Raw genomic sequence first — 27,626 nt, forward strand, 5'->3', positions numbered from 1 at the left:
TTATCCACAACATCCCCAACAAGCTGCAGTCAACCCAAGAAGAGGAGGCCAGTCCGTCTCCCATGGGTCCCACACACCCTCCATGGCTTGTCACTAGACAAGGAACCATTGGCTTTGGCCCACAGCGCAAACTGTTCATCTTGTGCTGACTGCACTGAGCAATTGCTGACCAGCATCTTTCTGGGGTGGAGCCCCCAGGAGTCAAGCAAATGACCCTTGGCCACAACCACTACTAAGATCTCTTCCTCTGCTGCCTCTTAGCTGGGGAAGGAACATAAACACTGAGATCACCCAGAGCTGCAGTGAGCAGCCCACGAGTGCTAAGTTGTGAACTACAGCCAGCACTCAAGGGGGACAGGAACCCACACTTTCAGAGCACTGAGAGGGAGCACAGTTGCAACTGTGAGGAAACATAGGGGAGCCACACAATTAAGCAAGACTCTACAAACTTACCAATGAGCCTAAGTGTTATTTGCTGGATCACAACCCAAAGCTTCAACACCAAAAATACCTCACAAATATACCCCTCTATGAAACTAGAGATAAGAAGTCAGCTTCAAATAAAGCCACTACATAAAACATTGGCCCAGTGAAAACATCCAGAAAAGAAGTCTATTGACCATACTTAATCTACACTGCAATTAAAGGAACACCCACATGCAGAGATGAGAAAGAACCAATGCAAGAACTCCAGTAACTCAAATGGCCAGAATGTCATATGTCCTCCAGATGACCACACCAGTTCTCCAACAGGAGTTCTTGACCAGGCTGAACTGGCTGGAATGACAGAAATAGAATTCAGAATATGGATAGGAACAAATATCACTGAGATTCAGGAGGATGACAAAACCCAATCCAAGGAAAACAGAAATCACAATAAAGTGATACAGGAGCTGAAGGACAAAATAGCTGGTATAAAGAAATCCTAATGGGTCTGACAGACCTGAATAACACAATACAAGAATTTCATAATGCCATCACAAGTATTAGCAGCAGAATAAATCAAGCTGGGGAAAGAATCTCAGAAGTTGAAGACTGGTTCTCTGAAATAAGACAGTCAGACACAAATAAAGGGGAGAAAGAGAGGAATGAACAAAACCTCCAAGAAGTATGGGATTATGTAAAGAGGCCAAATTTATGAATCATAGGCATCCCTGAAAGGGCACCTTCTTCTGCACAAGAAGATCATCCCCAAGACAAATAATCGTCAGATTTTCCAAGGTTGACATGAAAGAAAGAATGTTAAAGGCAGCTAGACAGAAAGTGTAGGTCACTTACAAAGACAACCCCATGAGGTTAACAACTGACCTTTCAGCTGAAACCCTACAAGCTAGAAGAGATTGGTGACCTATATTCAACATTCTTAAAGAAAAATATCTTCAACTAAGAATTTCATATTCAGCCAAACTAAGCTTCCTATGTGAAGGAAAAATAAGATCCTTTTCAGATAAGCAAATGTTGAGGAATTCATTATCACCAGATCTGCCTTATAAGAGATCTTGAAAGGAGCACTAAATATAGAAAGGAAAAACTGCTACTAGCTAATACAAAAACATATAGACCAGTGTAACTGTAAAGCAGTCACATAAACAAGCCACCATGACAGCCAGCTAACAGCATAATGACAGGATCAAATCCACACGTATCAATGCTAACCTTGAATGTAAATGGGCTAACTGTCCCACTTAAAACTAGAGTGGCAAGCTGAATAAAGAAAAAGAAAAAAAAACCCAAACAAACCAAGATCCAGTGCTGTCTTCAAGAGACCCATCTCACACAAAATGACACTAATAGGCTCAAAATAAAGGGATGGAGGAAAATCTACCAAGCAAATGGAAAACAGAAAAAAAGCAGAAGTTGAAATCCTAATTTCAGAAAAATAGTTTTCAAATTAATAAAGATAAAAAAGGCAAAGAAAGGCATTACATAATGGCAAAAGGTTCAATACAACAGGAAGACCTAACTATCCTAAATATATATGATATATATGTACCCAACACAGGAGCACCCAGATTCCTAAAGCAAGTTTGTAGAGACCTACAAAGATACATAGACTCCCGCACAACAATAGTGGGAGACTTCAACACTCCACTGACAGTATTAGATAGATCATTGAGGCAGAAAAGTAACAAAGATATTCAGGACCTAAACTGAACATTGGACCAAATGGATCTAATAGAACTTTATAGAAGTCTTCACCCCCAAACAACAGAATATATATTCTTCACATTCCCACATGACACATACTCTTAAACTGAGCACATAATTGGACATAAAACAATCTTCAACAACTGTAAAAGAACCAAAATCATACCAAACACACTGTCAGACCACAGTGCAATAAAAATAAAGATCAACACAGTGAAAATTTCTCAAAACCATACAATTATATGGAAATTAAACAACAAGCCCCTGAATGACTTTTGGATAAATAATGAAATTAAGGCCAGAAATCAAGAAGTTCTTTGAAAATAATGAGAACAAAGATGCAACATACCAGAATCTGTGGGACACGCCTAAGGCACTGTTAACAGTAAACTTCATAGCACTAAATGTCCAAAATCAAAAAGTTAGAAAGATCTCAAATTAACAACCTAACCTCACAACAGAAAGAATTAAAGAAGCAATAACAAATCAACTTCAAAGCTAGCAGAAGACAAGAAATAACAAAAATCAGAGCTTAACTGAAGGAAATTGAGACACGAAAAACCATTCAAAAGATCAATGAATCCAAGAGTTTTTTTTTTTTTTGAAAAAAATCAATGAAATAGGCCACTCACTAGAATAATTAAGAAGAAAAGAGAGAAGATCCAAATAAACACAATTAGAAAGGACAAAGGGACTGTTACTGCTCACCCCACAGAAATAAAAACAACCCTCAGAAACTACTGTGAACACCTCTATGCATACAAATTAGAAAACCTAGAAAAGAAGGGTAAATTCCTGGACACATACACCTCCCCAAAATTGAGCCAGGAAGAAACTGATTCCCTGAATAGACCAATAACAAGCTCCAAAATGGAACCAGTAATAAATAGCCTATCAACCAAAAAAAGCCTGGGACCTGATGGATTCACAGCTGAATTCTACCAGATGTACAAAGAAGAGGTGGTACCATTCCTCTAGAAACTATTCCAAAAAATTGAGGAGGAGGGACTTCTCCCCAACTCATTCTGTGAGGCCAGTGTCATCTTGATATCAAAACCTGGCAGAGACACAACAAAATGAAAACTTCAGGCCATTATCCCTGGTGAACGTTGATACAAAAATCCTCAAGAAAATACTTGCAAACCAAATGAGCTGCACATCAAAAAGCTAATCTACCATGATCAAGTAGTCTTCATCCCCAGCATGCAAGATTGGCTTAACATATAAAAATCAATAAATGTGATTCATCACATAAACAGAACTAAAATAAAAACCATATGATTATCTTAATAGATGCAGAAAAGGCTTTTGATAAAATTCAACATCGCTTCATGTTAAAAACTCTCAATAAACTAGTTATTAAAAGAACATACCCCAAAGTAATAGAGCCATCTATGACAAACCCTCAACCAAAATTATACTGAATGGGCAAAAGCTGGAAGCATTCCCCTTGAAAACCAGCACAAGAGAAGGATGCCCTTTCTCACCACTTCTATTCAACATAGTATTGGAAGTTCTAGCCAGAGCAATCAGGCAAGAGAAAGAAATAAAGGGCATACAAATAGGAAGAGAGGAAGTCAAACTATCTCCTTTTGCAGACGATATGATTCTATATCTAGAAAACCCCATAGTCTTGTCCCAAAAGCTCCTTCAGCTGACAAACAACTTCAGCAAAATTCCAGGATACAAAATCAATGTACAAAAATCACTAGCATTCCTATACACCACTAACAACCAAACTGAGAGCCAAGTCAGAAAGGCAATCACATTCACAATTCACACACACACACACACACACACACACAGACACACACACACATGCACATAACCTAGGAATACAGCTAACTAGGGAGGTGAAAGATCTCTACAATGAGAATTACAAAGCACTGCTCAAAGTAATCAGAGGAGATGCAAACAAATGGAAAAACATCTCATGCTTATGGATAGAAAGAATCAACATCATTAAAATGGCTATTCTGCCCAAAGCAATTTATAGATTTAATGCTATTCCTATCAAATTACCAATGACATTCTTCACAGAACTAGAAAAATTACTTAAAAATTTTTATGGAACCAAAAAGGAGCCCAAATAGCCAAGCAATCCTAAGCAAAAAGAACAAAGCTGGGGGAATCATGTTACCTGACTTCAAAGTATACTACAAGTTTACAGTGACCCAAACACCATGGTACAGGTACAAAAACAGGTACATAGACCAATGGAATAGAATAGAGAGCCCAGAAATAAGGCCACACATCTAAGACCATCTGATCTTTGACAAAGCTGACAAAAACAAGCAATGGGGAAAAGACTTCCTATTCAGTACATGGTTCTGGGATAACTGGCTAGCCATATGCAGAAGATTGAAGCTGGACCCCTTCCTTATATCATATCTAAAAATCAACTCAGGATAAAATAAAGACTTAAATGTAAAACCCCAAACTCTAGAATCCCTGGAAGGCAACCTAGGCAATACTATCCTGGACATAGGAATGGGCAAAGATTTTATGATGAAGATGCCCAAAGCAACTGCAACAAAGGCAAAAATTGACAAATGAGACCTAATTAAACTTTAGAGCTTCTGCACAGCAAAAGAAACTATCAACAGAATAAACAGACAACCTACAGAATGGGAGAAAATATTTGCAAACTATGCATCTGACAAAGGTCTAATATCCAGCATCTACAAGGAACTTAAACAAATTTACAAGAGAAAAACAAACAACCCTATTAAAAAGTGGGCAAAAGACATGAACAGACACTTCTTGAAAGAAGACATACATGTGGCCAACAAGCATATGAAAAAAAAAAAGCTCAATATCACTGATTAGTTGAGAAATGCAAATCAAAAACACAATGAGATACCATTTCACACCAGACAATATGGCTATTATTAAAAAGTCAAAAAATAGCAGATGCTGGCAAGGTTGCAAAGAAAAGGAAACTCTTATACACTGTTGGTGGGAGTATAAATTAGTTTAACCATTGTGAGAAGCAGTATGGTGATTCCTCAAAGAGTTAAAAGCTCCCATTCAACCCAGCAATCCCATTACTGGGTGTATACCCAGAGGAATATAAAGCATTCTGCCATAAAGACACATGTACGTGAATGTTCAGTGCAGCACTGTTCACAATAAGAAAGACATGGAATCAACCTAAATGCCCATCAATGACAAACTGGATAAAGAAAATGTGGAACATATACACCATGGAATATTATGCAGTCATAATAAAGAACAGGATCATGTATTTTACAGGAATATGGATGGAGTTGTAGGCTATCGTCTCTTGCAAACTAATGCAGGAACAGAAAACCAAATACCACATGGTCTCACTTATAAGGGGGAGCTAAATGATAAAAACTTATGAACACAAAGAGGGGAACAAAAGACACTGGGGTCTTCTTGAGGGGGCAGGTTGGAAGGAGGGAGAAGAGCAGAAAATACAACTATTGGGTACTGGGTTTAGTACTTGGGTGATGTAGTAATATGTACAACAAACCCTCATGACACACGATTATCTATGTAATAAACTTCCACATGTACCCTCAAGCCTAAAACAAAAAAAGAAATTTGTAGCAGATTGTGATCAATTAGTTGTACATACTACTGTACTCAGACCAGACAATAAATTATTTTTAAGAGCATTTTTAGGTTTACAGAAAAATTGTGCAGGATGTACAAAGAGTTTCCAGATATCCTACCTGCTTTCCTCAGTTTCCCCTATTTTAACACCTTGCATTAGTGTGGTATGCTTGTTACAATGGATGAAAAAATATTGACACATTATTATTAACAGAAACCCACAGTTTATATTAGGGTTTGCTATGTATGTTGCACAGTTCTATGGGTTTTGACAAATGCATAATGTTAGGTATTCACCACTGGAGTATTATACAGAATAATAGTTTCACCATTCTGAAAATGTACTCCACCTATTCATCTCACCCCCTCTCCTGAACTCATGGTAATTACTAATCCTTTTACTGCTCTTTGTGTAGCTTTGCCTTTCCTAGCATGCTATACGGTTGGAATAATACATTCTGTAGCCTTTTCATATTGGCTTTAACTTAGCGATATGCAGTTAATGTTCTTCCATGTCTCTTCATGACTTGACAGCTCATTTCTTTTAATCATTTAGCACTATTCCATTGTATGGCAGTACCACAGTTCATGTATCCATCCACCTATTAAAGGACATATTAGTTGCTTCCAATTTTTGGCAATTATGAATAAAGCTGCTATAAATATCTGAGTGCAGGTTTTTGTATGGACAAAAATGTTTTCAGCTCATTTGCATATATACCTAGTTGCACAGGTGCTACATTGTATGCTAAGTTTATGTTTAGTTTCGTAAGAAACTACCAAACTGTCTTTCAAAGTGGCTGTACCATTTCACATTTCCACCAATGATGAATGAGAGTTCCTCTGCTCCATGTTCTCACCAGCATTTGGTATTATCAGTGTCAGTTTTGCGTCTTATCCATCTTACTGGTGTGTAGCAGTATCTCATTGTTATTTTAATTTGTAATTCTGTAATGAGATATGATGTTGAGTATTGTTTCATATACTTATTTGCCATCAGCATATTTTCTTTGGTATTGATTTCTAGTTTTATTCCACTGTGGTCTGAGAAGATATTTGATATAATTTTGATTTTTACACTTGATCTCAGCCAAAAGGCTGAGAAGTGATATAATTTTGATTTTTAAAAATTTATTGTGACTTGTTTTGTGGCTTAAAGTTGGTCTATTTTGAAGAATCATTCACGTGCAGATAAGAAAAAAACATATATTTTGCAGTTGTTGAGTAGAGTGTTGTATAAATGTCTGTTAGGTTCATTTAGTCTAGAGTCTGATTTAAGTCTAGAGTTTCTTTGTTGATTTCCTGCCTCAATAATCTGTCTAGTGATGTCAGTGGACTGTTGAAGTCTGTCACTATTATTGCATTGCTGTATAATTCTTTTCTTAGGTCTAGTAATATTTGTTTTTATGAATCTGAGAATTCCATTGTTGGGGGCATATATATTTAGAATTGTTATATCTTCTTGATAAATTGATCACTTTATTTTATAATGATAGGGACAAACAGTAAAAAACACAACTTTAAATCAATACTTTCAGGCACTTTAAATCAACAACAGTAAAAAAAGACAAAGAAGGTAATTAGATAATGATTATATAATAATTATATATAATATATAATCATAATGACCTTTTTTGGTTATATAATGACAAAGAAGGTCATTATATAATAATAATTATATAGTCATTATATATAACTATATAATGATTGCATAGTAATAATGACCTTTGTTGTCTTTTTTTAACTGTTAAAGTGTCATAAAATATTGATTTAAAGTTGTCTTAAAGTATTGATTATATAATAATGAACTTGTTTTATTGTTGTTGATTTAAAGTGTGTTTTATCTAGTATAAGTATAGCTATTCCAGCTGCTTTTGATTTCCATTTGCATGGAATGTCTTTTTCCATGCCTTTACCTTGAGTCTTTAAATGTATTTACCAGTTAGATGGGTTTCTTGTGAGCAACATATTTTTGGATCTTTTTAAAAAAAATCGGTTTCACTAATCTATACGCTTTTTTTTTTTTTTTTTTTTTTTTTTTTTTTTTTTTTTTTTGAGACAGAGTTTCGCTCTATCGCCAGGCTGTAGTGCAGTGGCACAATCTCAGCTCAGTGCAACCTCTGCCTCCTGGGTTCAAGTGATTTTCATGCCTCAGTCTCCCTAGTAGCTGGGATACAGGTACACACCACCACACTCAGCTAATTTTTGTATTTTTAGTAGAGATAGGGTTTCACCATATTGGCCAGGAGTGGAGCATTTATTTTATTTACATTCAAGGTTAATATTGATATGTGAAGCTTTGTTCCTGTCATAATGGTAATTGTTACCTAGTTGCTTTGTAGTCTCAATTGTGTAATTGTTTTATACCACTTGTGAGTTTTATACTTTTTATGTGTTTTTATGATGAAGACATTTTGTCTCTATGTTTAGAACTTCTTTGACATTTCTTATAGGGCCAGTCTAGTGGTGTCAAATTCCCTTAGTGTTTGCTTGTCTGGGAAATACTTTATTTCTCCTTCATTTATGAAGCTTAATTTCGCAGGATATAAAGTTGTTGGCTGACAGTTTTTGTTGTTGTTGTTGTTTGTTTTTACTTTGAGACAGAGTCTTGCTCTGTCCCCCAGGGTGGAGTGCAGTGGTGCAATCTTGGCTCACTGCAACCTCTGCCTCCTGGGTTCAAGTGACTTTTGTGCCTCAGCCTTCTGAGTAACTGGGATTATAGGGGCTCACCACCATGCCTGGCTGATTTTTATATTTTTGGTAGAGACGGCATTTCACAATGTTGGCCAGGCTGGTCTCAAACTCCTGACCTTAAATGATCCACCCACTTCGGCATCCCAAAATGCTGGGATTACAGGTGTGAACCACCATGCCTGGCCTTTTTTTTTTTTTTTTGGAAGACTGAAAATAGGACCCTTATCTCTTCTAGCTGGTAAGGTTTCTGATGAGAAGTCTGCTGTTAGTGTTACGTGATTTCCTTTACAGGTGATTAGACACTTTTCTCTTGCTGCTTTTAGGATTTTCTTTGTGTTGACTTTGGATAGTCTGGTGACTCTACACCTTGGTGATATTTGTCTTGCAATATATCTTCTAGGAGTCCTCTGAGCTTCTTGTATCTGGATGTGTAAATCTCTAGCAAGACAAGTAAAGTTTTCCTCAATTATTCCCTCAAATAGGTTTTCCAAACTTTCAAATGTTTTTTCTTCTCCCTCAGGGATACTCATGACTTACAGGTTTGGATGGTTTATATAATACCATATTTCTCATTAAAAAATTATTTTCTCTGTATTTTTGTCAGATTGGGTTACTTCCAAAGACCTGTCATCGAGCTCTGAAATTCTTTGTTCCTCTTGGTCTAATCTATTGTTAAAGCTTTCAACTGTATTTTGTAATTGCTTCAATGAATGTTTCATTTCCAGATGTTCTTTTATTTTTTAAATCTTTTTCCTTAGTAAATTTTTCATTCATATCTTGAATTGTTTTCTGATTTCCTTGTGTTGTTTTTCAACTTTCTCTTGGATCTCATTGAGCTTCCTTACAATCTATATTTTTAATTCTTTATCTGGCATTTTAGAATTTTCATTTTGGTTAGGATCCATTGTTAGATATCTAGTGTGATCCTTTGAGGTTAACATAACACACTCTTTTTTCATGCTGCTGGAATTGTTGTGTTGGTCCTTTCTTATTCTGAGGTGTCACTTCTTATTTTTGAATTTACTTTTGTTTGGATAGGACTTTTTATTTCTTCTTTGAGGATGACTGTAATGTATGTTGAATAGGATTGTTTGGCTTTGCTTCTTGGTGCTTTTAGGGGGCCAAGGCTCTGTATGAATTCCTTGGTTATAGATAACCTTCGTTTGGTGGTTTTCTCAAATGCTGGTTGTGGTAGTGTTGTACTGGGCATGTGAGTAGGCTCTCAGTCTCCTGTACAGACAGGGAGATAGAGGTCTTCAGAAACTTATCTCGGTCCGTAGTGCTGTACACTGAGTCAGCCAAATTTGGATTAGGTTGTGCAGTTTGACTTCCAGACCAGTAGGTGGCACTTGAAGGTAAGAGCTTCTGTGGCAGAAGCAGATGGGTATATACTTGATCTTTTTTTTTCAACTGGGAGAAGCTCTGTGTTGTCACAGGCAATTATCTGGAATACACCGTTCTCTGAGTTTCCTGCTCAGCCCTGGGTTGGGGAGTGGACAAAGCTGAGTCAAGCTGGACCGCCAAGCTTGTTCTTGGATAACCCAATGCCAAGCACAAGCACAAGCCCTGATGGGGTGCTTAAGGTAGTTTCTGGTGAAATGCACAGAGGTCTTCTCAGGGGGTCAGGGGGCTGCACCAACTCCATGTCCTGGGCAGGTAGAAACACAGTCTTCTTCCCTATCGTGCCCCATCCCAGGGCTCATGACTCAGTTCAGACAGACACTTCTATCTTTAGGCCACAATGTAGCTGAGAGACATGGACAATGCCTTTCCTGTGTCTCTCTGAAGAAATGGCTTTGGTGTGGGGCCTCTTCCCTCAGCCCAAAATAGACAGCTTTATGGCTCACCTGTTCTTGCTACAGGAATACTGCCACTGTGTGTTTAGAGGCGGAGGGGCCCTGTTTTTTGTACAAGCTAGGGCCCAGTGGGGACATTGCCAGTAAGGATGCAATTATCCTTAATAGCCCTGGAATGGCTGTCCACAGGTATGCTTAAACCAAACCCTGGCAGCAGCAGCTATGGGGGGAGTAGGAGGCTTCCTGTCCATTACTAGGCCCAAGCACTGCGGCCACCTGGCTGCTATGGCAGAACCACACTCTTCACCCACAGAGCCAAGCACAGTGCCCATTGTAGCTGTTGAAAGGAGTGCAGTCACTTTCAGCACAGAAGTGGGGAGCTCTCAGGAATAGGAGAGCACACTCTATGGTTTCTTTTGTCTTAACAGGTGTTCCTTTGGCATGCTGCACTCTGCCTTGTCCTTGGAATAGCATGCCCTGAGGGTCAGACTCTCAGCTCTCCTGGGTCCAGCTGGTCCCATGTGGGTGCCACAATCTCAGTGGGTGCTGAGGAATGTCTGCAGGGGATTTGGTGATGTGGAGACACAAGAACTGAGATTCCCTGGGCAGGATAGAGTCCCACAGTGGGTGCACACCCAGTGTGGTGCCCACTACCATAGCTCAAATTTGGGGGTTGCTGACAGTCCAGTGCAGTGCTCTCAAGAAATCCCCAAATTGCTGCCCACACCAATGCATGAGCTTGTGAAGGCAGAGGAGCTCTTCAACAGTTTGGAAACCAGCAATCTGTCACAGGGGTGAGGGGAACCCAAAACATCCCCACTTACCCTTTCCATGGGACCCCAAGTCCTTCAGGATTCAATTTCTGCCATACTCTTGCCTCCTTTTTTCTGTGCCCTAGCTTCTGCCTATGAATTTTCCAACAGGCCTTGACACTCATCTCTTAATCTTTTGAGTTATGATTATTCACCTCTAACTTTGGTTCTTCTTTTTTGGAGAGACCAGGTGATCAATGTCTCCAGTCAGTCATCTTGAAACTGCCCTAAAAATTTTACATTTTAATTGAGTCCAACTTATGCTTTGATGTGTTGATGTTTGGTGATTTTTATCACCAAACTGAAGATTTCCTAGATTTTCCTTCATGTTATCTTCCAGAAGTTTTATAGTTTACATGTAAGTCAATGGTTTATTTTGGCTTAAAATCTGTGAACAGTGTGTGATCTGTGTCTACTCTCATTTTTTTTGCATGTGAATGTCTAGTTTCTCCAGCACCATTTGTCAAAAAGATTATCCTTTCTCCATTGGATTGACTTTGCTTCTTTGTCAAATATCAATTGACTATATTTGTGTGGGTTTCTTTCTGGTCCCTCTATTTTGTTCCACTGATCAATTTGTTTATTCTTTTGCCAGTACCATACTGCCTTGATCACTTTGGTTTTATATTAAGTCTTAAAGTCAGGTAATATCAGTCATCTGACTTTGTTTTTCTTTAGTATTGTGTTAGCTACTCTGGGTTTTTGCCTTTCCATATAAGCTTTAAAAAAGTTTGCTGATATCCACAAAATAACTAGCTCACGTTTTGACTTGGGTTGCACTTTACCTATAGATCAATTTGGGAGGACTGCTTATGATTGTACCAGGGCTTCCCTGGCACTGAGGGTTAAGTCATGCACCACTGTTTGTCTTTTGCCAGCCCAGGCTCTCATCCTTCCGATTTAAGTCAGGGAGCTCCTTTTGACTGCAGTGTCTTTCACAACCATCTCTGGCCACAAACAACAGCCACTTTGGTGCTTTTCAAAGATAGCAGTGCTTCCTTCACCAATGATTCTTTGAAAATCTTGGTGGAGGCCCGCTCAGGGGATACGGTTAAAGAGAGGTAAGCTGGCCACATGTGCAAATACACTGCAATATTTCCATCTCCTTGATATTTTGGATCTTTTCCTGTACATGTACCAGGGAATTTCCTTTTTCTCATCTTCATTTAGCTGAGTCCAGAAGTCAGTTAGTCCATTTAGATGGTGCATGGAAACCAGAGTCATTGGGAAGTGAATTCAAATGGACAAATTCAGTTTATTCACACATATACTCTTCAATTTAAATTAGCAGAATCTTGCAATTCTTTCCCTTCTTGGGGTTGACTTCATAGTTGGTCTCCTAGGGTGTGACTGAATCTGGTTCAAGTATTAAGACTGAGAGAAGTCAGAGGTGGTGGGAGAGGGGTGGGAGGAGATCAGCTTTCCTTTCCAAGGTAACTGCCTTAAGTGAGTTCCGAAGAGGATCTTCAAACAAAACAGGAACAGCCTTGTTACATAAGGAAGAGGGCGTGCTTCTCCTGCCAAGGGAGTTTGGGGGCTTGAGTGACTAGGAATCATTCAAGTTTTCTTTTATAGTCCTATTCTTATTCCCAGATTCCCACTCTTTCCTGCTGATAATTATAAAATCTTGTGAGGCTGATAATTCAGTTGACTTTGTAATTTGGCAATTTGTAGATGAAATTGTGAATTTAGTTTTTCAGTTTTGGCCTTGTGGCTCAATTAACAAAATATTCTTTGAGCTCGGTTGTTTGTAAAAATGCAGCTGTTTAAAAGTTGTAAGCTGAGAATTTAGGACTCAGTGCATCACTGCTTTTCTTTAAGTGGTCCAGTTTTAAACTCATCCCTTGAGTTCATTCTTTGAGTTCTTCCTAATCTTCATATTACTATTATTATTATTGACAATGGCCACTTGGTTTCCCAAAGCCTTGTTTGCGGTGGGTGGTTCAATCCAGGTGACCATACCTGGTAATTTACCTAGCTGTCATGCCAAGTACTTCCACAGCCTGTATTTTCATACCAGCTGAATCTCAGCCTTTATTCCTAATCAGGCCAGACAACCAGTCTCAGGTTCTTCTCATTTCTTCAAAATTCTGTTTCTTACAGTCCCACATTGGGTGATTTTTATTCTGTCTTTTTTCCTACTGTCCTTGTTGGTCTTATTTTGCATCCTTGAAATTTGGGATAATAGTTTTTGGGTATTGATATGACTCTTTGGAGCCTAATGGTCACTATAATAGGGTGGACAAGTGTGTGTGTGTGTGGGGTCTTAAAAGAAAAGCATGGACTGTGTTGGTTTGTGACTTTTCTTTGATCTCTGGGCTATCTGCTCTTTTGGCTAGCAGAGATGATCCCGTTTTCAACTTGAGACAGGTCCCGTCCCTGCCACCTCATATGTGCACATGGGGATTTACAGAGTACAGCCGTAAGATGTCCTCCACTGACCTGGTCTCATCCCAGCTTCCCAGCCACCTGTGGGATGGACAGGTGTTCTCTCCTTTGAAATGAGAAAAGAAATGGAGAGGCTTTTTAAAAGATGCCCAGGATTAGCCAGTAGCTGGGCCAAGAATGAAACCCACATCTTCCCATACCCTCAATACTGACCTCTCCATTAGGCTTTTCCCTAACACTTGAAGGGCCCAGCTCAAGAGCATCCATGAGAATGCCCCATACTATCATCTAAATATTCGTAAGCAATAGTCAGCTATTGAGTGCTACATGAAACATTCTCTATCCTCCTATATTGACAAATGGCTGCAATTTGGAATTTCCAGGAGCAGATACTGAGACTGAGTTTGTCCTGTATGGTATTTATTAGTGATCAACAGGGAGAGGAGGCAGGAGCAGGCAGAGAGAGAAGTCCAAATGCATTGCGGACTCCACCAAGTCTCGGCCAACACTAGGTGTCCTAGAGAATATATGGCCCACCAGACGGTCCAGGGCAGGTAAAATTTCTGTGCCACTCTTCCTCCATCCCCAGGACAGGGCATACCTTTGGATGAGGGGGCTCCATGCAGGCACAAACCTTGAAAAAGCTGACAGCTGGGTAATACGTCCTTCTTCTAACAAATGTTCCTTCCTAACGACCTGTTCTGCTCAGGCAAGAGCAGCAGGGTAAGAGGACTTCCATCTCTCCCAACTTCTGGACATTCCAGCGCTCACATTCAAGCTCCATACCCCTGACTCAACAGCTGCCCCTGGCCACTCTAGGGCCTAGGGTACATGACACGGTGGCTTGAGCCACCTTGGGGGACAACAAAGAGGCAGGATACCTTCTACCTTCAACACCCTGGAGGCGGGTGGGGAATTCCAGAATCCTCAGTACCCAGAGACTGGACTAAAACAGGACGGGGCACATCTGCTTTGCATTAGACCTCTTAATTCCTGAGCAACCGGGAGCTGGAGGAGGTCTCTAAAGTAGGGGAGTAGAATAGGAACCCACGCCTCTTGCTCCAGTCAAAGGTATGCTACCAAATATCACACTAAGATGTTGGGAGATTTAAAGGAGGATTTGCACATGGAAGGCTCCGAATTTTTTAGAGAAAGAGACTGAGTCCTAGCTAGCATTAAATAAAGCAATAGCTTAAACAATATCCATGAGATTTTTACTATTAGCGATATTCCTGGTGTAGCCCTGTCAGGGCTGTCACTCTCTCTCTCTCTCACTCGCCCTGGGCCCAACAACCCTTTCCCGAGGCGGAATCCCCCTGGCGGTGTGGGTCAGGATCGCTCTCTGTCCCCTACCCGCGCCAGGTCCCTGGAGCTGAGCAGAGCAGGGCGCTGTCGGGCGCGTGCGGGAGCCGGGGCCGGGACGAGCACTACCGGGAGCCCGAGCGACAGCGGCCAGGGGAGGGAGGAGGCGGCGAGGCTGAGGAAGACAGTCGGGCCCAGCTTGACGCAGCGGCGGCTGCGACTGAGCAGGCCACCACCAGGGCACCCGGGCCAGCCGCGCCAGCCATCCCTCAGCCTCCTCCTTCAGCTGCTCGGCGCGCGTGGGAGTGAGTGCGTCGCGCGCCCGCCGAGGGTCTCAGGCTCTGGGCATCCTCGGCAAGCGAGCCCGGGCAGAGGGAGGCGCACGAGCGCGCGCGACAGAAGGAGGCGGGGAAAGGAGGGGGCGAGGCGGAGGCGAGCGAACAGGAGGGAGGGACCCGCCCGCCGCGCCCCGGCCGCTGGGCATGTGTGGCCGCAGGCGCCCGACGCTGCCGCTGTCCCGGGGCTGAGCCGCGCCCAGGTGTCCCGGACAGTGCGTGCGCGAGTGTGTGTCCGCGCAGGCGAGCACCGCGCCGGCCCTGAGCCTAGCGTTCGCTCTCCCCGGCCGCGGTGCATGTTCGCCTCCTGCCACTGTGTGCCGAGAGGCAGGAGGACCATGAAAATGATCCACTTTCGGAGCTCCAGCATCAAATCGCTCAGCCAGGAGATGAAATGCACCATCCGGCTGCTGGACGACTCGGAGATATCTTGCCACATCCAGGTGTGCGTGGAACCGGGCGAGGGCGCGGGGCACACGCCGGGAGCAGGGCGGGGGGCCTTTGCGGTGGGCATGCGAGGACAAGGAACCCACTCCCGGAGGGGATTGGGGGACTGCTAGAAAGCCAGATTTCGATTCCTCAGCCCTCTGAGGCTGGGGGGCCTTATCCTGGCGTGGGGGGCATGGTCCCCTGCAAGCTCCAGGCACGCGTTATCCGCGCCCAGTCCCCTTCCTCTCGCGTGCACCCTGCGCGCGCGTCTCTCTGCGCCCAGACTAGGGGCGCGGGGCAGCTGCCTGCGGAGGGACTCTGGCCCCTCTGGGCCCTACTCCGCCAGGAGATGGGAGCTCCGAGGGCTGAGAGGGGCACCTGCATGTCGCCCACTGGTATTTCCTCCTTTCCTCCACGTGGAGAAGGCATGCATCCGCCGGGTTCACTCATTTCTCTCTCCCGCGCCCAGGCTCCGGAGACGCCCTCAGTCCCGGAACCATGCTTTCCGCTCCGTGTGGGTCCCCTTTACCCTCCGCCGGTGGTCTTCAGTTCTCCGCGTGGGGCGGTGGCGAAGTTTCCCCAGAGTGAGAGAGGCCGGGCTGCCCTGGGCGCCAGCCTTGAGGGATGGAGCGCGCGCGATGCGTCGGACTGGAGCTACCTCGAAAGGAATGTGTGAAGTCTGAGTGTTTCAGAGAAAGGAAAAGAAAGGATTGTGAGGCCAGCAAGTGGGGAGCCCTGCAGGAACCTGGGTCCTGGGAAAAAGCGCCCCGTGGAATCTTGGTGGACATTCACCGTCACCCAAGTTGGAGGAGAAGGCTAGTTGTTTGGGTGAAGGCAGCTTTGCTGGCAACCCTGTGCTCGGGTAGTAAATGCCTCTGGGCTGTCAGGAGAGCTAGTGTGAGCTGCAAAGGTGTGCGTGCGTGTGCGTGTGCGTATTTGCGGTGGGTGAATATGTAGGCGGGTGAGAGCCCCTCTTCCAGGAACCCAAAGATGCCCCACTCGGTGCGCACACAATCAGGAAAGGTTGTGTCAGGGCTCGGCACAATTAACTTCCGAATTTTAAATCTATTTAACTATTTATCTCTGGGATTTCCTTTCTCACCTAACCTAGTCGAGTCTTGAGGCTCTGGAACTGAGCTTTTTTTTTTTTTTTTTTTTTTTTTTTTTTTAAATACATTTAAATACAGGGCACACCACTCATGTCAGTGGGAGGTGAGTGGGGCGCATCTCCCAGAGCAGGAATCAGCCTCTAGGCTGTGCAAACCATGAAGGAATGAAAGGACTTTCCCTGTTTTATTTTTATTTAATTTTTGTTAGTGGGAGTGTGTGACATGTTGGGGGCAGTTGCAATTAATTTGTAACCTGACAGCTGGACAAAAGTCAAGGTAGGAATGTGATGCCCCATGATCTCCCAGGAAAGTAGGCTCCCACTGAATTTTCTGGAGGATCTTGAATTTCATTCTGACCAAGCAGCACTACTAAACTTAATAATAAAAGGATTAGCAGGATAGGCAGTGTTTCTACTGCCATGAGGGTTGCACAGAAGCATCTGGCATGTACTAATAGTCTTGTGATCCAGAGAGTGTGGTCTGTGCACTTTGCTTGAAGTCCTAAAGTAGGTGTACAGGTCCTTGAACCCATAATGAATGTGTAGATGATGGAGGTGCCATCAGGGAGAGAGGCTGTTGAGGTCTCCTCTGTCTCTTAGCCCTCTTCTGCCCTGTCCCACTTGGTGTTGACATTTTTCCCCTCCCTCAGGATGAAGTCTTCCTCAGAATAATAAATATTCCCCAAAGGACATGTATTTGTTGTCTCATGTTTTGAGAAACAATGAATTGTAGCCAGTCTAACAACAGTTTGAAAAACTCTAGTGCTTATGACCCAACTAGTGCCAAAGAGGTTAAAATGTTATGTTTCAAAATGTTGGCTTGGGTACTGATTTTTCAAAAAATTAGATGTTTATTTTTGTGATTCATCTTTCTCTGCCCTTTCTGCCCCCAAATGAGGATTATTATTTAACCAATTAAAATGAATTAAAATATTTTATTTGGATAACTTTGGACCTCATACTTTCCTAGAGTACTCCAGACCAGGAATTGAAATTGCCCTTCCAGGTATCAGGTTACAAAGACTTCCCATTTGCTTAGAGTGAGAACAAAAGGATTAAAAAACAATGTGAAACAAAGCCATTTGGAATCACTGGCACTTGTTCTGGGTGAATCCATCTGTGTTTGCTTCCTTCCTTCCTCCTATAGAACTACACAGTTAAAGGATTATATATACTATCCACAGAACGTCACCCTCTCTCCATAGCCCACATCTGCCTATCTGAGTTAGGAGCTCTCATCCCTGGTGCCTGCCTGGCTCTAGAGCAGGGGTGTCCAATTTTCTGGCTTCTCTGGGCCACATTGGAAGAGGAAGAATTGTCTTGGGCCACACATAAAATACACTACCACTACCGATAGCTGATGAGCTTAAAAAAAAAAAATCACAAATAGTCTCATAATGTTTTAAGAAAATTTATGAATTTGTGCTGGGCTGCATCCAAAGCTGTTCTGGGCCACGGGTTGGATGAGCTTGAGCTAGAGGCTCTGTAGGAGGAGCAGGAGCTCTTGGACCTGTGTTAGTTGTTCACTCCTCTTCACTCCAGGAGTGCTGCCTATGGAGCCCCAAAATAAGTGGGGGAAACTCAAGCCACACATCCTTGGGAGTTCATTAGTCTGTGTTCTCTAGTAGGTGAGCATTCCAGATTGAAAGAAAAAAGAGTCACTCAAGCAGTTTTCTCTAGTAAGGTGCTGGAGGGTGGCTGCATGTGGTAGATGCAAGGGATGATAGAAACCTTCAGGCCTATTGCTTGAGACCATGTGAATAGCTCTAGGTGCCATTTCTTGAGCATCTCTCATGTGCCAGCCTTTTCCACTCATTTATGTCTGCTCTCTACCACCAACCTTTGAGTAGGTATTATTCCCTTCTTTTGGATAAGAAAACTGAGCAGCTAATAACTTAAGTGACTTGTTCAAGGCCATATCTCTAAAAAGAGAATGAGCAGCTGGATTTCAAATGCAGAATTGTCTGGATCCGAAGCTTATGTATGTCTTTGACATATTACCCCATAGTTAAAATAGCTGAAGTTTCAGTGAAATTTCCAGACATGGATAGAGGTAAATCCAAGGTAGGGGGGTTTAAACCAGTGACTGGAGGCCAGTTGGGATTCATGATCTGAATGGACAAAGCGACCCTCTTTGCTAGTTTGCAAACTTAATGTGTCCTGAGTCTGTCAGGCAGGCTGGCATCCCAGAGCTGATTGGAATTCCACATCCAAACGTCATTGGGGGCCATTTCCACCCCCCGGAAACATGGTATTTGCCTTTAAAGAAACTATATGCATAAATGCTTTGTTAGGTTCGATGCACAGTGTCCTTATATATCAGACCGTAGTAGCCCCAAATTATGCCTATGCATCAAAAGACGAACCAAGCCAGAAACTAAGGGAGAATTACCTATTTGTGCTCTGATTACAGGGTGTGATGGTGAAAGCACATGTGTTTTGTTCCTCTTCAGTGTGCCTTCCACAAGGGGGAGAAGGCAGAGTATTCTCCACCCCCTAAGATCTTTGCATTTACCACCATATAGAGGATAGGAAAGAGCTTTTGCAAAATAACAGCTTTTAAACATTCCTTTTCCAAATCGTATAGTTTTGGTGGTATTTGGGCAATGAAAACTTTCAAACATACAACCTAGTGGCCCAGTCTTAGCAGACTGGTGGTCATTTCCAATAAGAGATGTGGAAGTCATTGGCTCTGTCTCTTTTCGCAGGGTCTGGGATGCTGTCCCATCATATCATTTGCTTGTGAATGTTCAGGTAGGATGGAAGATAGAGGAATTCCAAATAGACAGGGCATAAAGGGGAGTTTGGGATACCAGATAGAGGCCTGGGGAAGGGAAAGAGTTGCTGAATGCTCCTTATTGGGCTTTTCCAATTGAGCTAACCTTTGAAGTCTGGATGTTGTAGGAGGATAAGTTTTGGCTCTAACTCTTCATTCAACCTTGCTACTTCAATTAGAGTGGAGTCCTAGCCATTTTCTATCCACCTTTTTCTTTTTTTTTTTTTTTTTTTTAGATACTGGCATTGTCCCTATTCGGCCATCTTGCTCCGCCCCCGGCCGATACTGGCATTGTCATTCACAGCTCTTGCTAATGAACTTGCCATTTTTAATACTGACTTTTTGAGGTTATATAGACTTTTTACATAGACATTAAGGATGTTTACTGACTCATATATTAATACTTTGGCAAAGCCTGGTAAACGTGGCTGACATAGTTGGAATTGGCTGAAAATTTGTATTTGTATTTGACTAGAAATCCTAGCATAGTGCTTTGCATGCAGTAGGAACACAATAAATACCGATGTAGATTGAATAATTTCCTTTCTAGACTGTTAAATTCACAAGAGTAGGAACATTTTGATGTTCACCGCGGAGTCCCTAATACTTAGAATAGTGCCTGCTATTCTATATAGTATAATATGTGCACATTAAACACCAGTGGAATGGATGAGTGCTAACCTTCTCAATATTTAATCTAGCTCATTACCTGTCAACATGAAGGTAGCATGCCAGCGTTGGATCGGGAATCAGATGTGTGGTTTAGTTATGTTACCAACCAGCTGTGTGATCTTGAGTGAGTCATTTGACATTTGGAGGTCAATTTTCTTTTCTTTTGTAAAACAAAAGAATTTGGATAGATGGATGCTGCAGTTTAAAAAGTCTGTGGTTTTATTATTGACTAGATAAATTACATTTGAACGAAGCATTGCTATTGATAAAGTGGTAGTGTTCATATTATCTCATATGAATTTCAAAACTATCAATTATCTCCATTCTATGGATGTTATTGTGTTACTGAGTATTATCTCAATATTGTATTACTAGATATGGAAAATGAGATTCAGAGAGGTTAGCAGTTTGGGTAACCAAGCAATTAAGTTGGTCAGGACCCAGGTCATTTGACTCAAAATCCAGAGCTCTTTCATCTTTGGAGCACTGCCTCTTGGGACTGGATGATTAGGCTGCTTTTGGCTGCAAGTAAAAGAGTAGCCAAGTTAAAGTGGCCTAAATAATAAGGACACTTATTATCTTAGCTGGCAAAAAGTCCAGAGGGAGGACAACTTCAGGGCTGTTCCAAAGCTCTGCCTGGACTTAGTTGCTGCCTCCCATCTTTTCACTCTGGCATCTTCAGTGCATTAACTGTGTCTCTATAGTCTCCATGATTATGAGTTGGCTGCAGTAATTTTAGATGTCAGTCAGTCACTGCCATATCCACTGTCCAAGAAGAGGTGTTTCCTCATGCATTTCCTTTTTATCACAGAGGAACACTTTCCCAGAGTCACCATCAGTCTTCCCATCAGATTCTATTGGCCTGGATTGGATCATATGCCCATGCCCTAGCTGCAAAAGTGTCTAGGAATATATGAATCTGGCATCTTTCCTCTCTATAATGGGAAGTGGCTTTGCCATTATGGAAGGAATGGAATTATGTGTGTGTGTGTGTGCATGCACATGTGTGTGCTGGGGAGGAACAGCTGTCGGCTAATCAAGCAGGAGTGTCTTTCAGAATACGTCAAATTGGGTTGCAATTACTGTTACAATAAACCTCTCATGAGAGTTTAGTAAGATGTTATCTCAGCCCTGGCTTTTTTTAGGCAATCTTTGTATCATCAAATTCCAGAACAAGAAAAATTATGAGAGAGTCTTTTGTAGTGTGTTGTTAAATATCATTTCTGCTCTTGTGGAACTGGTGGGTTCTGGGCAGCTGAAAGGCATCTTGTTCAGAGCAGGCACAGCTCTCTTCAGCAGACAAACTTTATGCTTGTTCAAGTGGCATGGTGGCAAAGTGGTCGAGAGCATATGTTCTGGAGTACTGCTTGCTTGGGTTTGAACCCTGGCTCTGCCACTGACTAGCCAGGTGACTTTGGGGAAGTCATTTTTCCTCACTGGGCCTCAGTTTCCTCATCTATAAAGTGGAAATAATAATAACATAACCCTCATGGACTTTTTGTAAGGATTAAATAAGCATTATATGTCAAGTGCTTAGCTTAGTACCTGGCACATAGTGAGAGCTGAAAAAATAGTGACTGTTATCTTAGTGCTTTGTGAAACTATATTAGAGGTAATCCTAAGTGGTGGGAAGGCTTTGACTTAGAATCAAATGACTTTAAGCCTAAACTTCATCCCTTTCTGATGGTGCAGGACCTTAAGCAAGTCACTGGGCCTCCTGTTCTTCATCTGAAAAATGAGAGTAATAATTCCTCAATTGCCAATCTCCACTGGGTTGTTGAGATGGTTTATGTAAAAGCATGTTGTAAATGTTAAAATATCACCCAAATACAGAGTACTATTCTAATCAATTTAGTTGAAAAAAAGGATAGCTTCTTATCTGTTGAAATGGGAATGACATTATCATGTGCAAACCTATATCTGTGCTAAATATCAGGCCCCATGATGATCCTGCTGGTGAAATCCAAGCTAGGTCCAGCTGGCAGCCACAATTTTCTGCTAGTAAGGACAATTCAACACTTTTCTCTACCAAGCTCTTCTGGAATGCCATTCAGAGTCTACTGAAAATCAGACACAAAAGGAATAGAGGAGAGAGGCAGTTTGTTAAATACTGTGGCACAGCTCTGACGTTTTTAGATCTAGATTATATGGGCCAGTTCTTTATATTAAGTATAACCTAAAAAAAAAATGTAATGTTATTCCAATGGTCTGCTAAGATCTTATCTCTTGATATTTTCAAAGCAAAGGCAAAGTGTATTGACTTCAGGGAGAATACAATACTATTAGCTGCACATTGTTTGAACAGTGTATCCGCTAGAATTCTTTCAACTACATGCAACAAATTCTAATTCAAACTGGCTTTAACATTAAGGATGCTTACTGACTTATATATTCAGAAGTCTTGAATTATGTATTTAATTCAAGGACTGTGGCTCTGTTTCTCTGGGGTTCCTTTGCCTCTTCTTGCCATTTGTGATGGCTCCATCCTCAGGCTGGTAGTGAAATGGTTACAGCAGTGCCAGTTCTCACATTTTCATAGGATACCCTCCAGAGGAAGAGAGAAGCTGCTTTCAATTCAGCATCCCAAGCAGAAGTATGCAGTCATCCTGATTGGACCTCCTAGGTCACATGCTAACCCCAGAAGCAGTAACTATGACCAGGGCAACAGAATGTACTGATTAGCTTAAGGTGCAGAACTCGACCCTGGGACTCAGGGTGGAATCAACTTCCCCTGTGGTGATGTTCTGCCTGGGGAAGAGCAAATACCTAAAATCAGATGGGAGGAAGGGGGAAATGGCTCCTAAAAAGATAATCCACAATACCTACTCTAGATGCTTTGTCTAGGGTAGGTGGTTCTCAAAGTATGGTCTGGGGAACCCTGGAAGTCCCTGTGGTCCTTTCATGGTGGCCATGCTGTTAAAAAAAGTATTTTCAAAATAATACTAAGATGTTGTTTGCCTTTTTGGATAACAGTTTTATTGAGATATAGTTCACATTCCTTGTAGTATACCCACTTAAGGTATACAATTTTTGATATATTCAGATAGTTGTACAGTCATCACCACAATCAATTTTAGAATATTTTCATCATCCCCAAAATGAACCTTTGCCCTTTAGCAGTCATACCTCCATTTCCCTCCAGACCTCCCAGTCCTAGGCAACGACTAATCTGCTTCCTGTCTGTATATATTTGTCTATTCTGGACATTTGATAAAAATGGAATCATAAAATATGTGAACTTTTGTGTCTGGCTTCTTTCACTTAGCACAGTGTTTTCAAGGTTTATCCACATTGTAGCATGGGTCAGTATTTCCTTCCTTTTTCTTGTTGAATAGTCGTCCATTGCATAGATATATCACATTTTGTTGATCCATTCATTAGTTGATGAACATTTGGGTTGATGAACATTTTGGCTACTATGAATAATGTTGCCGTGAACATTCCGGAAAAAGTTGCTCTCTAGACACATTTCTTTTCTCTTGGGTGTATACCTAAAAGTGAAATTACTAGTCATATGGTAACTCTGTGTTTAATCTTTTGAATAACTGTCAAACAGTTTTTCAAAGTGGCTGCACCGTTTTACATTCCCACCAGTAGTGTAGGAGGGTTTCAATTTCTTCACATCCTCTCCAACACTTGTTATTTATCTATCTATTTGATTATAACCATTCTAAGTGGGTGTGGAGTGGTATCTCATTGTGGTTATGATTTGCATTTCTAAGGCTAAAGTTGAACATCTTTTCATGTGTCTATTAGCCATTTGTACATCTTCTTCAGACAACTGCCCATTTAGACCTTTTGCCTATTTTAAAATGGGTTTTCTTTTATTTTTAAGTTGTAAGAGTTCTTCATATATTTGGACACAAACCCTTTATACAATAAGTGATTTGCAATTTTTTTCCCCATTCTGTGGGATATCTTTTACTTTCTTGATGGAGTCAAAAAAGCTTTTAATTTTGATAAAGTCCAATTTATATATAATTTTTGTTGCTTGTATTTGTGATGCCATAGCTAAGAACTGTTGCCCAATTCAAGGTAATAAGGACTTATGCCTATGTTTTCATTAAGCAGTTTTATAGTTTTAGCTCTTATATTTAGGACTTTGATCCATTTTTAAAATTGATACATAGTTCGCATACCATAAAATTAATCATTTTAAAGTGTACAATTCAGTTGATTTTCATATATTCGTAAGACTTTGCAACTGCAATCACTCCCTAATTCCAGAACATTTTCATCAACCCAGAATAAATTGTACCTATTAACAGTCACTCCCCATCTTTGATCCATTTTGAGTCAATTTTTGTGTATGGTGTGAGGTAGGGGTCCAACTTTATTCTTTTGCGTGTGGATATCCAGTTGTCCCAGCACCATTTGTTGAAAAAAATAACTCTTCCCCATTGAATTATCTTGTCACTCTGTTGAGATGTTGTTTACCTTTTCCACTTTCAGTCTTTCAGAAGTGTACAGTGGAATTTTCTAGAGGCTACAAGATGTGTGATATTACAACACATTGAATGAAGAAGCATATGTGAGAATACACCTCTTTGTTGAGTCAGTCATTAATGATATTTGCAAAAATGTAAAACAATGCTGCTTTTATCACTACTTTATTTTGTAAAATATAGCTATTTTTAAACAAAAATATGTTATTTACATTAATGTACAGTGGGTTTATTGTCATTTTTAAGTGAATCAATATTGAATATTTTAGATAATTCTATAGATATATAATATAAACAAAGGTTTTACAGATACTCAGCAGAGTAAAGGAGTTTTGAGGCCAACATACTGAAGAATTGCTGGGTGTAATGGCTGGTGCCTGTAATCCCAGCACTTTGGGAGGCTGAGGTGAGCAGATCGCATGAACTCAGGAGCTTGAGACCAGCCTGGGCAACATGGTGAAACCCTGGGTTTACAAAAAATACAAAAATTAGCTGGGATTGGTGCATGCCTGTAGTCCCAGCTACTTGGGAGGCTGAGGTGGGAGGATTGCATAAACTAGGGAGGTGGAGGCTGCAGTGAGCCATGACTGTGCCACTGCACCCCAGCCTGGGTGACAGTGAGACCCTGTCTCAAAAAAAAAAAAAAATTGCTGGTTTAGGTGACTGTCCATTTATTGAACTTCCAGAAAAATTAAAAAAAGCCAAAATTAAGTAAAACAAAGTAGAACTTATATGCATCTTCTATGCCTCCAAGAACATAAATTACAAGTACCCCAAGTGATGTCAGTTAAATAAAAAACACTGCGTGTTCACAGAAAATATGTACATTATATTTGGAATTCTTAGTAGTAACTATGCACGTGTGTGTGTGTGTGTGTGTGTGTGTTTTGTCTGCATTTATATTCAAAATATTAACAGTAGAAGGACAAGGCCAAGCTCTACTGTAATAAGCATTCTCTAATTGCACTTGCTCTCTAACTGAATCCTAACTTTTTAAACTCTAATAATTGTATAAAGCTGTGTCTTGTTTTGAGACCCTTCTTTAGATCATGGAAAATATACAGCTAAACATGAAGTGTTTAAACTGTAAACCATTTGAATCAGGCCCATTAATCACTTGAATTATTAAGTTGTTACTTCTTTTTCTGAGTAGGCATTTTGGGAAAACAGAAAAAGGTTGCAGGAATGGAAATATCAGAATTTATTCTATGAGAATCTGAGATTCACATGGCATAAGTGTTAGGCATTGGGAAGATAACATGGCCCTCTTTTAGTTCTCACCCTCTAATGGAGAATTTCAAGTTGCTCTTCCCATGAAGTAGCAGAGAGCCAGATGTGGAATCCAGAGATGGGAAAAATAATGGGACTAGGGTCAGGAGCCAGTTGGGCAGATTTTGCAGCTGAGGTTTGAACTTGACTCAGGCTCAGAAGAGTCAAGTTCAGCATTGAGCCCTGGGAGAAGTGTGTAAGTGCTTCTCAGTCGGATGTTCCTGTGGATTTTCTCTGTTCTTCAAATGCAGACTCGGATTCAGGAAGTCTTGGGAAGAGCCCTGAAATTTGACATTTTTAGCATGCTTCCAGGTGGTGCTTGTGTGGCTGGTCTGTGGACCACATCTGGAATAGTCAGACATTAGTGGAATTTACCTTTCTCCTAATAATATTGCTAAGCTCCTTGAGTGGAGGGATCTGTTCCTTTTGTTCCTCCCTCGATTGTGCCTCACTGGGCACATTTCTTTCAGTAGATGTTCAATGAGTGTGGGTGAGTGAATAAATAAAGAAATCCATCCTGGTGTGTCTATCACAGGTATAATGAAGTGTTGATTAGACACTGTTGCTGGGTATGGAATGATTCTGTTTGACTATTTGTTCCAAGCAAATCAAGAGATTATTGTTTCAAACAGAATTTCCCATGGCAAATCTGATGAAGTGTTGCATGTCCATGAGAGCACACGGGACTACGGTTAGTGACTGCCTTCTCGTCCCTCTGGGCCAGGCTTCCCAGTCTTGCTTTCCTGTATGTACACTGGACTCCTGGTGGTATTTCTGAAAAGCTCTGGCAATATCTCGGCACAAACAAGTCATTGTGTATAAGCCAGCAGTGCCTAGAAGCCCCTGGAGGCATAGGGGCCCCAGCTGTTCCTACTTGCAGAAGTGACTCTGAGGGACAATGACCCTGGAGGGCCATACAAAATGCATTCCAGTTGTAAATTAAGCTCTGGAGCTGTTTGCTTTGTTGATTCTCCCTGAACGTGCAGGATGGAAAGGAGGGGCCCACTTTAGCAAAAAGAAAGAAAAAAAGAAGCTTATTCTAAAAAGGAAGAGCATTTGTTTTGATCAAGAAGTTATGTTTTTCAAAAGTAAATTAAAGTTTGTTTGAAACAATGTCAATCTTATTCGATAAACATTTGTTAAATATCTTCTATATTCCTAGCCCAGAGCTGGAAGTAGAGATACAAAAGAAAATAAAATCAGCTATCAAGAGGCTCGCAGTCAGTCAGGGGGAAGACAGAAAGGATAGTGATGTGAGGATGAAATGACGGATGTAGAGACAGGTAAGTGCAGGTGGAAGACCAAGAGGATGCACCAAGATCAGGCTGGGGCATCAGTAAGTACTCTGGTATAGATGAATCTTGATTAATAATTAAAGGACAAGTGGAAGTAAATTCTTTCAGAAGGAGAAAAAGGGCATTACAAGCAAAGTGATCTCTTGCTTGGTGTAAAACCCTAGGCATGAAACATGATGACTGAATCTGGGAGTTAAGGAAAGGAGAATCTGGGATGAGTTCCACATAGTTAGTTTCAACAACTGGGTAATGGAGATGCCATTCCAGGAGAGACAGACCTGGTCACATAATTTATGTGGTCCTGTGCAAAATGAAAAATGCAGAACTTGTTAAAAAATTGTTAAGAATTTCAAAGTGGTGATAGCAGACCATTAAGCGAAGTACAGGGTCCTTCTAGGCACGGGTCCCTGAGCAAATGTGCAAGTCACACACCTGTGAAGCTGACACTGAGGAGATAGACTAGAGGAGAAGCAGGTTGGGGGAAGAGAGGATGAGTTCCATTTTGGGTATGTTGATTTTGAAGTGCCTGTAGGGCATCTGACTGGAGAATTCTCAGTAGACAGTTGGATATAAGG

At 41.3% G+C, this 27,626-nt stretch overlaps 1 protein-coding gene across 2 annotated transcripts in view; it reads left to right on the plus strand.

The window, feature by feature from the left end:
- The first annotated feature begins 14,779 nt into the window (after window positions 1–14,779).
- Window positions 14,780–27,626, plus strand: part of FRMD3 (FERM domain containing 3) — a 292,877-nt gene continuing 280,030 nt past the window's right edge. For both annotated transcript variants that reach the window (XM_073021498.1, XM_007969584.3), the window contains exon 1: window positions 14,780–15,500. In XM_073021498.1, the coding sequence (XP_072877599.1) occupies window positions 15,354–15,500 (147 nt within the window). In that variant the 5' untranslated portion in view covers window positions 14,780–15,353. The remainder of the gene's footprint in view (window positions 15,501–27,626) is intronic.

The sequence above is a fragment of the Chlorocebus sabaeus genome, chromosome 12, assembly GCF_047675955.1.
Source record: "Chlorocebus sabaeus isolate Y175 chromosome 12, mChlSab1.0.hap1, whole genome shotgun sequence".
Lineage (NCBI taxonomy): Eukaryota > Metazoa > Chordata > Mammalia > Primates > Cercopithecidae > Chlorocebus > Chlorocebus sabaeus.